Source organism: Balaenoptera ricei, chromosome 9 (genome assembly GCF_028023285.1).
Source record: "Balaenoptera ricei isolate mBalRic1 chromosome 9, mBalRic1.hap2, whole genome shotgun sequence".
NCBI lineage: Eukaryota > Metazoa > Chordata > Mammalia > Artiodactyla > Balaenopteridae > Balaenoptera > Balaenoptera ricei.
In genome coordinates, this window is record NC_082647.1 from 70472118 (window position 1) to 70488943 (window position 16826).

The window sequence follows — 16826 nt, forward strand, 5'->3', positions numbered from 1 at the left end:
AGTGAAAAACTAGTTTTTGTTTTCTTTTGTTTTAGTTTTTGGTTTTGGGACCATGCAATATTATTCAAATATTCAAAGTTTCCCAACATATGGTAGTGATTTTTCCACAATTCCTTTCTCAAACTTAACTGCATATTAGAATCACCTGGAAAACTTTAAAAACTGCTGATATCTGAGTTCCACCTTCAGAAACTATGATGTAATTTGGATGGCAGCCTGGGCATTGGGTCTTGTATCTCCCCCAGGTGATTATAATGAGCAGCAGACCTGGTATATTTAAACATGATATTCTTATCACAACTCACTGCTGGATTGCCACCCAACTTTTTCAAACGTCTTATTTACTGAATAGATGGTCTCCCTATCCCTCTCTTTTTTCTTAATATAGAATTTTCTATCAAAACTTGAATATGCCTTATATTAAAAAAAAGCAGGAGCTTCCCTGGTGGCACAGTGGTTAAGAATCTGCCTGTCCATGCAAGGGACGCGGGTTCGAGCCCTGGTCCGGGAAGATCCCACATGCTGCGGAGCACCTAAGCCCGTGCGCTACAACTACTGAGCCTGTGCTCTAGAGCCCTCGAGCCACAACTCCTGAAGCCCGGGCACCTAGATTCCCGTGCTCCGCAACAAGAGAAGCCACCGCAATGAGAAGCCCGCGCAAGGCAATGAAGAGTAGCCCCTGCTTATCGCAATTAGAGAAGGTCTGCACACAGCAACGAAGACCCAACGCAGCAAAAATAAATAAATAAAATAAATTAAAAAAAAAAAAAAAGCAATTACTCTGATACGTTTATCCTGTAGTTTTTGTAAACACGTACTTTTTTATATATGTTAGAGACAAGGACAATAACTTGTAGCAGTGTTTATTTTTGTTAAAAGAAACTGATGGAATTGAAGGCCAAGTCACCTTCCGATTGCACAGATTAAACAAGAAAGTATTACATATTTCATCTTTACAAAGCATCTTATTGATTTAAAAAGATCCATACTATTGATAAAGTTCATGATGAAACATATATGTAATAAGGAGACTAAAATATTTATTTTACATATCTACAGTATGTATTGTCCTATTTCTAGATCAACCACAAATTACACAGGAAAATATTTAGGTACATGAAAAAGCTTCAGAACATAAAAAATTAACATTTTGAAAAAAATCACTTGTGAAAGCTCATTAAATAATAACAGTGACAAATAAATAGTTAATCAGCTTTACTTATTAGCTGCTGCCATGAATTTCTGGCATTCCATTCCAAGCGAGGGTCAGCATGCAGGGTATAATTTCATACTATGAGACTGTAAAAAGCTACAGGGCTTATTTTTGAAGTGAAATGTCACAAAGTCTTTCACTCTTTCAAAGGGCGATCACTCTTGGCTGCTAAACTGTTCCCATGAAGATTGCCAGAAAAGCACCTTCCTGAAGTGTTAACCTGAAGATTCATGGCAACAATTTTTTTTTAAACTTTTCAATTCTGAAGAGGTTTTGTTGGGGGGTGGGGGAGATGGTTTGGGAAATGAAGGGTAACTGAGAAGCCCTTTTCCTTTTTAAAAAGTAATGATTCAGTGATGTGTATAGTATCACCAGTCTTTCAAGAACTAATACTACAGGGTGTGTGGAATTAATACTACAGGATATGTGGAATTTAAATGCAAATCCCACTCATGGATGTGCATACATCTTGAAAAACTTGAAAAGAAAAAGCTATTTCCAAAGAAGCTCCTGATACTTAGGACAGCTTGCTGGGTTTGATCAAAGCAGAAAGCATATATTTTCAAGTAAGAAAATAGCAGTGGCAGGCTTGAGTCTTCCTAGCAATCAAATCTGTAAAGCAGATGGTTACCAGTCAGTCCAGTTTGGAGAGTCTGAATTCTAACTCATGCTGTGCTTGCTGGATTTGCTGGCTCTTTTCCGCTCTCTGTGATGCTGGGCTGGCTTGGCAGGCGACATGCTCTCGAAGTTATGACTGGACTCATTGTGCTGCCGCGTGTACCGCTTGCACTTGCAGGCGGTGACCACCGTGATTTTGTAGGTGCGCGTGCTGCCATCTTGGCACTGCAGCTGGATTCTCTGGGTACGCGTTTTGTCATTGACACACCTCCACTCCTGGGAGCTCCTCCTGCTCCAGTACTTTGTTCCATAGCCTCCTCCGATCCAATTGGGGAGCACAGGCAGGGGCAAGCATTCGCCAGCGCACACCAGCTCCTTCAGGGGGCTGATGCTAGTGCACTGGCCGTCAGAGATGTATTTGGTGGAACGCAGTTCCCGGCAACCTACTTGAACTCGAGCTGCAGGAAACAGGAAAAATATATGCATCAGAGGCAAAAAGCAAACGGACAGTTTTTTTTAAAAAAGTAATCTGCAATGACAAAAATAATGTCCAAATGATAGCGAATGGCCAAATAGGAAGCGAACACCTATTTTATTTTCACAATGCAAAACACTGCCTGGATGGTTGTAGAGAAAGCTTTCAAGAAAATTATCAGCTTATATGGCTACAATTTATGGAATAAAATCAACTAGGCCTGATTTTTTTTTTCATGTATAGCATTAGCTAATAGCTTACTGGAGTATATGAAAATCCCATTTTCTTAGGCTTACTCCCCAATAAGTATTAAGCAGGTCTTACATTTATGCGTAAATATTCATTCTTTAATGAGCTAAGGAGGAGTATACTTTAATGTTCTTTTACTCACGGGTCATATTAGTTAATGTCTGCAAGTGCTTTTAATCAGGTTTTTAAAAAAAATCTATTGAGAAAATGTGGAAAATATTTAAATATTGTGTACAATGCAATCCATAATATTTTGTTTCAATTATAAAATTCAGCTGCAGAGAATCATATATACATATGTGTACGTTTGACATTTTGCATATCAAACTTAATAACTGCATTTTAAGCATAAATTCCCAAACTGTCTTTTAAAAACACAAATATTAAAATGTTTAAATGCAAAATGTCACTACACCTCAATATTTAAAGAATATAAAACCCCCTAAATCAGGAACGTATGGTTGCCATAACAACTTGGCTACATTTCCATGAATTTTATGGCAGAAAAATGCCTAACATGTCTGATTTACAACTGCAAAAGGAACTACGGTGTTCGTTTCCTGAATATTGGTCATGGCAAACTTTTTGTTTAGTCATTTGAATTTGATAAGCATGTTCTCTAATTGACTGTTTCTCGTTACATGCCTTACATAATTAAAGCAAAAATTAATCCTGAAATATTTGAGTTTTCCTTTCCATTGCTTTGTTATCTAAACTTGAGAAGAATTGCCTGAAACAAGCTTGGGGGAAAAAATCGAGCCTTGTTAACCAGAAAAATATATATATTTCAAAGTACAGACTGCTGAAATTTAAAAAAATAAAAATTATAAGGGACATTGAAGTGGTCTTGCATAGAATATTGAAAGCTAGTATGAAGTAGGTACTAAATTAGGAGTTTTACTTCAGCTCTGTACCCCAGTACTAGTAAGGTGAGAGATATAGGCTAAAGGGATGTGATAGTTGTGAAAAAATGTAAGATATATGCACATACATCCGTGCGGGTACAGAGTGTGAGACTGAAATTAGAGTGTAAACTAGCTGGCTGGTCAAGGTACTCTGCCTGTCTGATTCTGATTCCATTTCACCTTCCTGCAGCTGCCTTAGGAATGCACCTGGAAACAGCCGGAGATGATTTTGACCTGTCTAGCTTTTTGTTCCTGTTCATATAGAGATTTGGCATTTTTGCAGTGACAGTTCATTGACAATGAATACCCACCACGTTGCTTGGTAATCTAATAATAATAAAGTAGTTCCTGTGTACCTAAAAGCAACCATCCTCATGAAAATTAAAACACCTTGGTTTTCTTAGAAAGACACTAACAGTCACATTTGCTTTGACTTTTCAAAGGTCGAAACTCCTTTTAGCACTTGAATGACGAGTGCTTGAGGACGGGCTAAAGATTTGTGTAAGATTTCTTGTGTACTGTTTCTCTGTGTCTCTCTTAAAACCCTATTACTAGCATGTGAACTCTTCTAAAGGAAAGGAGTGAAGTAAAAGTTAGAAGAAATTTGAATCCCTCTAACTAATGGTCAATGAATGTGTCAATTAAGCAAACAGAAAAGAAGAAAAATATTTTCTATACAAAGTATTATTGTACTGTCATTATTTTATATCTCTAAAGTCATGAAAGTTTCCCCAGTCTCTCACAGAAATATACAGTTACCTAAATTTTGATCTGGTTAATGAGGAATTATTTTGGAGAATATGATTCTCCAATGTTTTCAGTTTTATCCCTCTTTCTCAAAGATCATCATCCAAGCTTCAACTTTTTCACTAGACATGTTTTAGAAATCGGTGTGAGCCATTTTTTTTCCCCAAAAAGCTTCGTTTTTTCCCTTGTGATTTCCCATACATGCTTTGGTTAATTACCTTTATACACTTTACCAGAATTGCATGTCCTGAAATAAACAGAAAACAACCTGAATTTAAACTAGAGCAACACTTTGTAAAAATTCTCATTTTGCATGATTTTAAAGAAGCAACAGTCTAATTCCTGGAAACATTTTCTTTTGGAATGTTTAGAAACTTAAGTCTGCGCCTACATTATCAAATCACTGTTTTAGTAATGTTAACTTTGTAGGGAAGAATGCCAATATACACGTGCAGCAGATTTTCCCAGATTGTTTAGCAAAACATATATGGTTCAGGTTAGTTAGCAATGAAACAGTTCTACAGGAATGCGAGCTAATGCTACCAAATAAGAAAAAACCAAATCCATGGAGGTAAAACACACTTACTGTTCCGATCCAGTCCAGTGTCACTGAAATGCCTGCCTCCATTTCTGGCTTGATTCATCGTGCTGTTGTTGCTGGGCTGTGCTGGAACAGGTTTAACCACATGTGAATAAAGGATTTCTGTGGCATCATTTTTAAAAGCCAAACAGCTTTTCATGAGGACGCATGCAAGGGGAATGAGATAGAAATGAATGGCAGGAGGAAGCATGGTGAGCAGAGGATTTGCTTGGCTGGAGAGCTGGTTAATTCCTTTCCCTCTGCTTCTGCACTGTAACAGTGAAATTCCTCCTCAAGGTTCCCTTTATATATCCACTGAGGTTTGGCATTCATTCAGGTGTAAAGTTGTGTAAAGCTTCAGAGTGAAAACACAGAGAAGGGGTGGGATCCCTACATGACCCTGCAAAAGAATTTTACCAATGGAAGAGAAGACTACAGAAAAGGAGGAGCTTGGTATACAAATTGCCTGAAATTTCAGAGTTGGACTTCATCAGTTGTCTGTGAGCTGAAGCAGACAGACACACTCTACAGCAACTACAGCCCCCCCCCCCTCTGCCATTTCCTTTCCTAAATCTAGTTCACATTCGGGTTTAATTTAAATGAAAATATGCTGCTGTTCATTTGAAGAGATTTACATTCCCACAGTTGTTCTGTATTTGCGATAGGGAGAGGATTCATCCCAGATAATAGGGGGAATTCAGGAGTTTAAATATTGTAGGGCTTGCATGAAGCACCTAATTAGTTAAACATATCTTGTTTCTCAAGACGCAAACCACCATTTTTTTTTTCTTAAATGTATAGGCACAGAGCTAAGATCTTCCCCCTGGACACACTTAAATAATGCAGCTTTGATCTGCATGAACTGCTGCGCTCCTAGGTAAATTATTGCCAGGGGTTCCGTGTGGAGAATAATGAGCATAGCTCTGTTTGCATTAAAGTAACTAATATCAATTTTCATCTTAAAAATGTGACACAAGCGTTAACATTCATTGCCTCATTTTATGTGAAAGAAAGCCATTTCTGACAGATTATTGTTTAGCAAATTCAAGGTAATTTTTACAAGGTTTTTCATTTGCTGCAGAACACGTGTTCTACCTGCATTTACTGAACATTTTGTTCATTACTTCCTTTGGCTCTGCTGCTCAGATAAGAAACATGGTAGTTTTCTGTTTATCCACACAAGGCACAGATGTTCCATTAATTACTACTAGGCCACTAATCTCTATCCTTAAAACAATTATGAAATTCGAACTGATTGGTGGGACATTTTGATTGGAATCACAATTCTGAATCTCTTTTCAATTTTAAATCCATTTTTTTGCACTTTGTGTGGCTATTAAACTGACCTTATGGCATGGATACATCTCTTTATAAACTTTTTCCTATTGTAACTGCTATTCATATCTATCTATCTATCTATCTGTCTATCTATTATCTATCTATCTATCTATCTATCTATCTATCTATCTATCTATCATCAGTCATCTGGGTTTTTCCACAGTGGCACTATCGGCATTTTGGAATAGATACTTCTTTGTTATGGGGGGGGGGGTGGCATTCTGTGAGTTTAGTAGCATACCTGGCTTCTACCCACTAGATGCCAGTAGCACCCCCAGTTATAACCAAAAATGTCTCCAGACATTGCCAAACGTCCCCTGTGAGCTAAAATGACTCCACTTGAGAACTACTTGTTATCTATCTATCTCTATCTCACTACAAAAGAAAGTACAATTAAGAACAAAAGACTAATTATTTAATAATACTAAGGAATAATTAGGAGAAAAATGGTACTGTGGTTTTACTTAAAAACAACAACAGCTTCTCTTTTAGAGGTATATACTGAAATATTCCTAGATGAAATAATATGATGCCTGGAATAAACTTCCAAAACAACATGGGAGGGGGGTAGTTAGGTGTGTGGATGGGGCATGATTTGATGGCTGTTGGGGCACGATTCTGGATATTCTATTCTGTTTACTCTTGTATATGTTCAAAATTCTACATAATCAAAAATTTTCTAAAAACTAAATTCAAAAAAATCAATATATACCTACAAGTAAGTCCCCTACATACGAACGAGTTCGTTCCCAGAGCATGTTCATAAGTCCAATAAAGTTAGCCTAGGGACCCAACTAACACAATTGGCTATATAGTACTGTACTGTAGTAGGTTTATAAAAGTTTTCACACAAATAATACATAAAAAACAGACACAAAATAAAGAAAACATTTTTAATCTTACTGTACAGTACCTTGAAGAGTACAGTAGTACAGTACAACAGCTGGCATACGGGGGCTGCCATCGAGTGAACAGGCAAGAAGAGTTACCCACTGGAGGAGGGAGAGGAGGTGGGAGATGGCAGAGCTGAAGGATCATCAGCAATAGGAGACAGAGGGCAAGCTGCAATTTCACTCACGCCTGATGTTGATGGAACGCATGTTCGAATCTTTGAAAGTTCACAACTTGAAGGTTCATATGTAGGGGACTTACTGTACTGCCAATCTGATCTCTATCTTAGGATTGTATGTAGTCATTTATTCTAACATCCTTCCTGGAAAATAATATATCAGTTTATTCTGTGCACATAGAGATTATAGATCAGACATCCTTCTAAAATAGTAACTATGAAGGATTTCTTATCCTGCTTATCAGGGGACTTCATATTAAATACATGAAGTATGTTAATATTAACCATTGACTGGTAGACCCAATGCCAAAAGGAAGTAGGAGCATCAAAATATCTAATCTCTTCCCCCTACTATTTTTTGTGTCAGGAGGAGGAGATTTGTTTGTTTGTTTGTTTGTTTGGCTGCACTGTGCAGCTTGCAGGATCTTAGTTCCCCAACCAGGGATTGAACCCAGGCTGGGTGTGGAGTCCTAACCACTGGAGGAGGAGAAGATATTTAATCTGCAGTTTAATTATTAGGTTGGGCTAATCAAATTGACCAAATTAACTCATAATTGTTAAATCTGCTCTGTACCTAGTATTCTGTAGGCGCAGCCTTAGGATATCCCCTCGGGCAGGAGCAAAATTAGGAATGAAGGCAATGTGGTTGATATATGTGGACAGGAAAAATTCAGCATTCAGACGTGACTTCTATGATTAGGTTAACAAAATACAGTGACTTTCAGTCTTGCTTGCCTGCTCTAGCCATCTCACTTGCTTCTATGGAAGTCAGCTCCCGTAATGTAAGCTTTCATATGGAGAAGCCTAAGGGGCATGGAACTGATGTCTCTCACCAACATGGAGCAGAGACCCTCAGCCAAACAACCCATGAGGACCTGAATTCTATCAACAACCACATGAGTGAGGTTGAAAGCAAATCTCTCCACAGCCAGTCCTTCACATGAGGCTGTAGCCCTGGCCTACACCCTAATTGCAATCTTATAAGAGACTTTAAGTCAGAAGCACCCACAGAAACTATGAAATAATAAAAGTTTTAACTAAGTTGGGGTAATTTGTTACACAGCCATAAATAATTAACACAATATTATCTGCTTAAAAATGAAGAAATAGTAATTAAGCCATTCATTTTGTGAAGAATGCTAGGACCTCAAAAACATGGAATCATTTAATATGGTGACTGAGTAACTTTCATTCTTTGGGCAAGCTTTGAAACTTATTTTCCATGTCTCGGCTGAGTCATCAATGTGATGTCATTATTAATAATCAAATAATGATATCAGAATTACTACTATTGGTCTGATATGCAAAAGCTTAAAAGTAATTTTAGTACTCTAAAATAGTATTGTTTATTATGTGACTCTTGGCACTGGAATCAGAAAATCTGAATTTGAATCTTATTTCTGCCATTTATAATCTGTATGAACTTGGATGTATTTCCTGAAACTCTCTTAAGTCAGTTCCTTCAACTGTAAAACATGACCAAGCTTACCTACCTCACAGAGGGATAAGAAAATGTGAACATGTCTAGAACAAAACCTGGCCTGGAAGAAATGTGGAAAACATAGTCACTGAATATGAGTCTAAGCCTACTGTTTCTCATTAGAGTCTTTGAACTTAAAAATGACCTTGGAAAAAATAGAAAAGTCTCAAATAAATGCAATTATACTGTTTAAGGTGGGGAACAAAAAGTCATGAGAAAGGATTAAATATGAAATAATGAGTAAATATTATTTGATTAAGAAAATAATTAGCCTGACTTTTTATCTTTGACAAGAGAAGAATCAGAATCAGTATACACAAAACATATTTATCGAATGCAATATCTGGTGAGCTATATCTGGTCCTCTATGGATTTAAACTATTTTCAGAGAGCTCCAGTTAATAAGATAGAACTTGTAAACTGGAAAAGTAGCCATCATTAGTTTAGAAGAAAATAAAAACTACTTATAAACTCTTCCTTCATAAAAATCCTTGAAAAGAGGATGGGCTAACATCTTGCATTTATCTCATATCAACATGTGTTGGAACCAGTGTTTATCATACCTGCTGTAGTCCAGGGACTGCAGAGCTGAACGAGGCGTGGAGCCTGCCCTCTTCCCTTTCCCAAACGTTCCTCTTCAGAATTCCACTAAAGGAGCTCCCTTTTTTTTTTTTTTTTTAGTTGTTTTGTTTGTTTTTTTATACTGCAGGTTCTTATTAGGCATCAGTTTTATACACATCAGTGTATACATGTCAATCCCAATCGCCCAATTCAGCACACCACCATCCCCACCCCACCGCAGTTTTCCCCCCTTGGTGTCCATATGTCCATTCTCTACATCTGTGTCTCAACTTCTGCCCTGCAAACTGGCTCATCTGTACCATTTTTCTAGGTTCCGCATACATGCATTAATATACGATATTTGTTTTTCTCTTTCTGACTTACTTCACTCTGTATGACAGTCTCTAGATCCATCCACGTCTCAACAAATGACTCAATTTCGTTCCTTTTTATGGCTGAGTAATATTCCATTGTATATATGTACCACATCTTCTTTATCCATTCGTCTGTTGATGGGCATTTAGGTTGCTTCCATGACCTGGCTATTGTAAATAGTGCTGCAATGAACATTCGGGTGCATGTGTCTTTTTGAATTACGGTTTTCTCTGGGTATATGCCCAGTAGTGGGATTGCTGGGTCATATGGTAATTCTATTTTTAGTTTTTTAAGGAACCTCCATATTGTTCTCCATAGTGGCTGTATCAATTTACATTCCCACCAACAGTGCAAGAGGGTTCCCTTTTCACCACACCCTCTCCAGCATTTGTTGTTTGTAGATTTTCTGATGATGCCCATTCTAACAGGAGTGAGGTGATACCTCATTGTAGTTTTGATTTGCATTTCTCTAATAATTAGTGATGTTGAGCATCTTTTCATGTGCTTCGTGGCCATCTGTATGTCTTCTTTGGAGAAATGTCTATTTAGGTCTTCTGCCCATTTTTGGATTGGGGTGTTTGTTTCTTTGATATTGAGCTGAATGAGCTGTTTATATATTTTGGAGATTAATCCTTTGTCCGTTGATTCATTTGCAAATATTTTCTCCCATTCTGAGCGTTGTCTTTTCGTCTTGTTTATGGTTTCCTTTGCTGTGCAAAAGCTTTGAAGTTTCATTAGGTCCCACTTGTTTATTTTTGTTTTTATTTCCATTACTCTAGGAGGTGGATCAAAAAAGATCTTGCTGTGATTTATGTCAAAGAGTGTTCTTCCTATGTTTTCCTCTAAGAGTTTTATAGTGTCCAGTCTTATATTTAGGTCTCTAATCCATTTTGAGTTTATTTTTGTGTATGGTGTTAGGGAGTATTCTAATTTCATTCTTTTACATGTAGCTGTCCAGTTTTCCCAGCACCACTTATTGAAGAGACTGTCTTTTCTCCATTGTATATCTTTGCCTCCTTTGTCATAGATTAGTTGACCATAGGTGCGTGGGTTAATGTCTGGGCTTTCTATCTTGTTCCATTGATCTATGTTTCTGTTTTTGTGCCAGTACCATATTGTCTTGATTACTGTAGCTTTGTAGTATAGTCTGAAGTCAGGGAGTCTGATTCCTCCAGCTCCATTTTTTTGCCTCAAGACTGCTTTGCCTATTCGGGGTCTTTTGTGTCTCCATACAAATTTTAAGATGATTTGTTCTAGCTCAGTAAAAAATGCCATTGGTAATTTGATAGGGATTGCATTGAATCTGTAGATTGCTTTGGGTAGTATACTCATTTTCACAATGTTGATTCTTCCAATCCAAGAACATGGTATATCTCTCCATCTGTTGGTATCATCTTTAATTTCTTTCATCAGTGTCTTATAGTTTTCTGCATACAGGTCTCTTGTCTCCCTAGGTAGGTTTATTCCTAGGTATTTTATTCTTTTTGTTGCAATGGTAAATGGGAGTGTTTCCATAATTTCTCTTTCAGATTTTTCATCATTAGTGTATAGGAATGCAAGAGATTTCTGTGCATTAATTTTGTATCCTGCAACTTTACCATATTCATTAATTAGCTCTAGCAGTTTTCTGGTGGCAGTTTTAGGATTCTCTATGTATAGTATCATGTCATCCGCAAACAGTGACAGTTTTACTTCTTCTTTTCCAATTTGTATTCCTTTTATTTCTTTTTCTTCTCTGATTGCCGTGGCTAGGACTTCCAAAACTATGTTGAATAATAGTGGTGAGAGTGGACATCCTTGTCTCGTTCCTGATCTTAGAGGAAATGCTTTCAGTTTTTCACCATTGAGAATGATGTTTGCCGTGGGTTTGTCATATATGGCCTTTATTATGTTGAGGTAGGTTCCCTCTATGCCCACTTTCTGGAGAGTTTTTATCAGAAATGGGTGTTGAATTTTGTCAAAAGCTTTTTCTGCATCTATTGAGATGATCATATGGTTTTTATTCTTCAATTTGTTAATATGGTGTATCACATTGATTGATTTGCGTATATTGAAGAATCCTTGCATCCCTGGGATAAATCCCACTTGATCGTGGTGTATGATCCTTTTAATGTGTTGTTGGATTCTCTTTGCTAGTATTTTGTTGAGGATTTTTGCATCTATATTCATCAGTGATATTGGTCTGTAATTTTCTTTTTTTGTAGTGTCTTTGTCTGGTTTTGGTATCAGGGTGATGGTGGCCTCATAGAATGAGTTTGGGAGTGTTCCTTCCTCTGCAATTTTTTGGAAGAGTTTGAGAAGGATGGGTGTTAGCTCTTCTCTAAATGTTTGATAGAATTCACCTGTGAAGCCGTCTGGTCCTGGACTTTTGTTTGTTGGAAGATTTTTAATCACAGTTTCAATTTCATTACTTGTGATTGGTCTGTTCATATTTTCTATTTCTTCCTGGTTCAGTCTTGGAAGGTTATACCTTTCTAAGAATTTGTCCATTTCTTCCAGGTTGTCCATTTTATTGGCATAAAGTTGCTTGTAGTAGTCTCTTAGGATGCTTTGTATTTCTGCAGTGTCTGTTGTAACTTCTCCTTTTTCATTTCTGATTTTATTGATTTGAGTCCTCTCCCTCTTTTTCTTGATGAGTCTGGCTAATGGCTTATCAATTTTGTTTATCTTCTCAAAGAACCAACTTTTAGTTTTATTGATCTTTGCTATTGTTTTCTTTGTTTCTATTTCATTTATTTCTGCTCTGATCTTTATGATTTCTTTCCTTCTGCTAACTTTGGGTTTTGTTTGTTCTTCTTTCTCTAGTTTCTTTAAGTGTAAGGTTAGATTGTTTACTTGAGCTTTTTCTTGTTTCTTTAGGTAGGCTTGTATAGCTATAAACTTCCCTCTTAGAACTGCTTTTGCTGCATCCCATAGGTTTTGGGTCGTTGTGTTTTCATTGTCATTTGTCTCTAGGTATTTTTTTATTTCCTCTTTGATTTCTTCAGTGATCTCTTGGTTATTTAGTAACGTATTGTTTAGCCTCCATGTGTTTGTCTTTTTTACGTTTTTTTCCCTGTAATTCATTTCTAATCTCATAGCGTTGTGGTCAGAAAAGATGCTTGATATGATTTCAATTTTCTTAAATTTACTGAGGCTTGATTTGTGACCCAAGATGTGATCTATCTTGGAGAATGTTCCGTGCGCACTTGAGAAGAACGTGTAATCTGCTGTTTTTGGATGGAATGTCCGATATATATCAATTAAATCTATCTGGTCTATTGTGTCATTTAAAGCTTCTGTTTCCTTATTTATTTTCATTTTGGATGATCTGTCCATTGGTGTAAGTGAGGTGTTAAAGTCCCCCACTATTATTGTGTTACTGTCGATTTCCTCTTTTATAGCTGTTAGCAGTTGCCTTATGTATTGAGGTGCTCCTATGTTGGGTGCATATATATTTATAATTGTTATATCTTCTTCTTGGATTGATCCCTGGATCATTATGTAGTGTCCTTCCTTGTCTCTTGTAACATTCTTTATTTTAAAGTCTATTTTATCTGATATGAGTATAGCTACTCCAGCTTTCTTTTGATTTCCATTTGCATGGATTATCTTTTTCCATCCCCTCACTTTCAGTCTGTATGTGTCCCTAGGTCTAAAGTGGGTCTCTTGTAGACAGCATATATATGGGTCTTGTTTTTGTATCCATTCAGCCAGTCTATGTCTTTTGGTTGGGGCATTTAATCCATTCACGTTTAAGGTAATAATCGATATGTATGTTCCTATGACCATTTTCTTAATTGTTTTGGGTTTGTTTTTGTAGGTCCTTTTCTTCTCTTGTGTTTCCCACTTAGAGAAGTTCCTTTAGCATTTGTTGTAGAGCTGGTTTGGTGGTGCTGAATTCTCTTAGCTTTTGCTTGTCTGTAAAGCTTTTGATTTCTCCATCAAATCTAAATGAGATCCTTGCCGGGTAGAGTAATCTTGGTTGTAGGTTCTTCCCTTTCATCACTTTAAGTATATCCTGCCACTCCCTTCTGGCTTGCAGAGTTTCTGCTGAGAAATCAGCTGTTAACCTTATGGGAGTTCCCTTGTATGTTATTTGTCGTTTTTCCCTTGCTGCTTTCAATAATTTTTCTTTGTCTTTAATTTTTGCCACTTTGATTACTATGTGTCTCGGCGTGTTTCTCCTTGGGTTTATCCTGTATGGGACTCTCTGCGCTTCCTGGACCTGGGTGGCTATTTCCTTTCCCATGTTAGGGAAGTTTTCGACTATAATCTCTTCAAATATTTTCTCTGGTCCTTTCTCTCTCTCTTCTCCTTCTGGGACCCCTATAATGCGAATGTTGTTGCGTTTAATGTTGTCCCAGAGGTCTCTTAGGCTGTCTTCATTTCTTTTCATTCTTTTTTCTTTATTCTGTTCTGCAGCAGTGAATTCCATCATTCTGTCTTCCAGGTCACTTATCCGTTCTTCTGCCTCAGTTATTCTGCTATTGATTCCTTCTAGTGTAGTTTTCATTTCAGTTATTGTATTGGTCATCTCTGTTTGTTTGTTCTTTAATTCTTCTAGGTCTTTGTTAATCATTTCTTGCATCTTCTCAATCTTTGCCTCCATTCTTATTCCGAGGTCCTGGATCATCTTCACTATCATTATTCTGAATTCTTTTTCTGGAAGGTTGCCTATCTCCACTTCATTTAGTTGTTTTTCTGGGGTTTTATCTTGTTCCTTCATCTGGGACATAGCCCTCTGCCTTTTCATCTTCTCTATCTTTCTGTAACTGTGGTTTTTGGTCCACAGGCTGCAGGATTATAGTTTTTCTTGCTTCTGTTGTCTGCCCTCTGGTGGTTGAGGCTATCTAAGAGGCTTGATGGGAGGCTCTGGTGGTGGGTAGAGCTGACTGTTGCTGTGGCGGTCAGAGCTCAGTAAAACCTTAATCCACTTGACTGTTGATGGGTGGGGCTGGGTTCCCTCCCTGTTGGCTGTTTTGCCTGAGGCAACCCAACACTGGAGCCTACCCGTGCTCTTTGGTGGGGTTAATGGCAGACTCTGGGAGGGCTCACACCAAGGAGAACTTCCCAGAACCTCTGCTGCCAGTGTCCTTATCCCCACGGTGAAACAGAGCCACCACTCGCCTCTGCAGGAGACCCCCCAACACCAGCAGGTAGGTCTGGTTCAGTCTCCCCCAGGCTCACTGCTCCTTCCCCTGGGTCCTGATGCACACATTACTTTGTGTGTGCCCTCCAAGAGTGGGATCTCTGTTTCCCCCAGTCCCATCAAAGTCCTGCAATCCAATTCCCACTAGCCTTCAAAGTCTGATTCTCTAGGAATTCCTCCTCCCGTTGCCTGACCCCCAGGTTGGGAAGCCTGACGTGGGGCTCAGAACCTTTACTCCAGTGGGTGGACTTCTGTGGTATAAGTGTTCGCCAGTCTGTGAGTCACCCACCCAGCAGTTATGGGGTTTGATTTTACTCTGATTGCGCCCCTCCTACCGTCTCACTGTGGCTTCTCCTCTGTCCTTGGACGTGGGGTATCCTCCTTGGTGAAGTCCAGGGTCTTCCTGTCAATGATTGACCAGCAGCCAGTTGTGATTCTGGTGCTCTCGCAAGAGGGAGTGACAGCACGTCCTTCTACTCCGCCATCTTGGTTAATCTCCATCTAAAGGAGCTCCCTTGACCTGATCTTCCTGTATCACTCTCTTCCTTCTTCACCACCTTTCTCAGTTGTCTCTTTATTTTTATTTTGCTTAAATGCTTTCGGTTTATTATGTAAATATTCCTTTTCCTATAAGCTTCCTCAACAGAGATAATATTAATTTAGATAATACTGCTTATAATCCAGTGTAACCTGATGTAAAACCCAAGTGGATATCTGGTGGATATATTTCTCGGTAGAACTTCTCAGTCTTGGCACTACTGATATTTTCGGCTGGATAATTGTTGTTGGAGCTATCCCCTATGTTCTGGGATGTTTAGCAACATCCTTGGGCTCTACCCACTAGATGTTAATAGCACCTCCCTCACCCAGTGGTGACAATCAAAAACAGTCCTCTGGTGTGCAAAATCGTCCCAGGTTATAAACTACTGGTCTAGGCAAATTCTCCAGTAAATTTCCTAAAAATGGCAGCACGCTGCTCTTAAGGAAAACCTCACATGCAAGCTCTAGGGAGCAAGTTAGGACAGTAGGGATAGGGTTTCCATCTGATTGTACAAACTAGGGCGAGTAGTAAGTTGTCCTTTTTATTGGCATTTGCTACCTTGCTCCGTAGGAATTGATGTCCTCATTCTGTACATTTGGCTCACACAAGTACCTAAACTCAATTTGACCAAGGCTGGCAGCATATTAAATATCCTTTTTTTTTTTTCATGGAAAGGCATTTTATTTTAAATATAGCAGTGTGTACATGTCAATCCCACACTCCCAATGTATCCCTCTCCCCCATAACCATAAGTTTGTTCTCTAAGTCTGTGAGTCTGTTTCTGTTTTGTAAATAAGTTCATTTGTACGATTTTTTTAAGATTCTGCATATAAGCAATATCATACGATATTTGTCTTTCTCCTATTAAATATCCTGCCCCCAGTGGTGCCTGGGAGCTAGAATTAGTTTTGTTCCACAAGCCTAATAGTTGTTCTAAAACCACGTTTTACGTGGGAGTTTGCTAGATATGCAACTTCTAGGCCTGATCTCAGGCCAGAATCAGAATCCCTTGGGGTGGAACCCAGGAACCTGTGTTTTAGCAAGCTCTCCAAGTCATTCTTATGCGTGCTAAAATTTGAGACATACTGTTCTCAAATCACATGTGCCCTCCTAACTGTGGCCTGTCCCCATAGTCTCCATCACAGTCACCTCATCTATTTTAACTGGGCCTCCACCTCAGAGTCTTCCAGTTTGCACAGTCAGATGGAAGTCCTGCCCTAAAGCTCAGCCCAGCTGACCAAAACCCGACCCCTTTTTCTCTTCCTGCATTTATTTCTCCCCACAGACTGGATGCTCTCAGTGGCCCCCAGTGACTGATTAATGCTTTGTTCCACAGAGATGGTCACAACAATTACTACCTACAGTGATGTTATTGCTCACAAAAATTTTGGCAGTCATATCTGATTCTCTCAGATATCAGTGTGAACTCAGATTTAGGCAAAATACTTCAACCACTGTGATTTTGATTGTTTTCCACCAGCCCCTGGAACATACCATAGCCACGTCCAGCTCCTAGACTGGTCAACATGCAGTCTGGCTTCACT

The 16826-nt window shown here is 38.5% G+C and overlaps 1 protein-coding gene across 1 annotated transcript; it reads right to left on the minus strand.

Moving 5' to 3' along the window:
- Positions 1-846: 846 nt before the first annotated feature.
- On the minus strand, positions 847-5126 carry SOSTDC1 (sclerostin domain containing 1). The gene is made up of 2 exons (XM_059932834.1): positions 4794-5126; positions 847-2289 (listed from the first exon to the last, which is right to left on the minus strand). Exons 1-2 carry the CDS (start codon positions 4996-4998, stop codon positions 1874-1876), a joined length of 621 nt encoding a protein of 206 aa, XP_059788817.1. The 5' UTR covers positions 4999-5126; the 3' UTR covers positions 847-1873.
- Between the last annotated feature and the right edge of the window lie 11700 nt (positions 5127-16826).

Excerpts from the sequence above, each read along its gene's own strand:
- SOSTDC1 (XM_059932834.1), bottom strand. The coding sequence starts at position 4,998 with ATGCTTCCTCCTGCCATTCATTTCTATCTCATTCCCCTTGCATGCGTC. Across the intron at positions 2,290-4,793 it reads CACTGGACTGGATCGGAACA|CTCGAGTTCAAGTAGGTTGC; the intron begins GTAAGTGTGTTT and ends TGTTTCCTGCAG.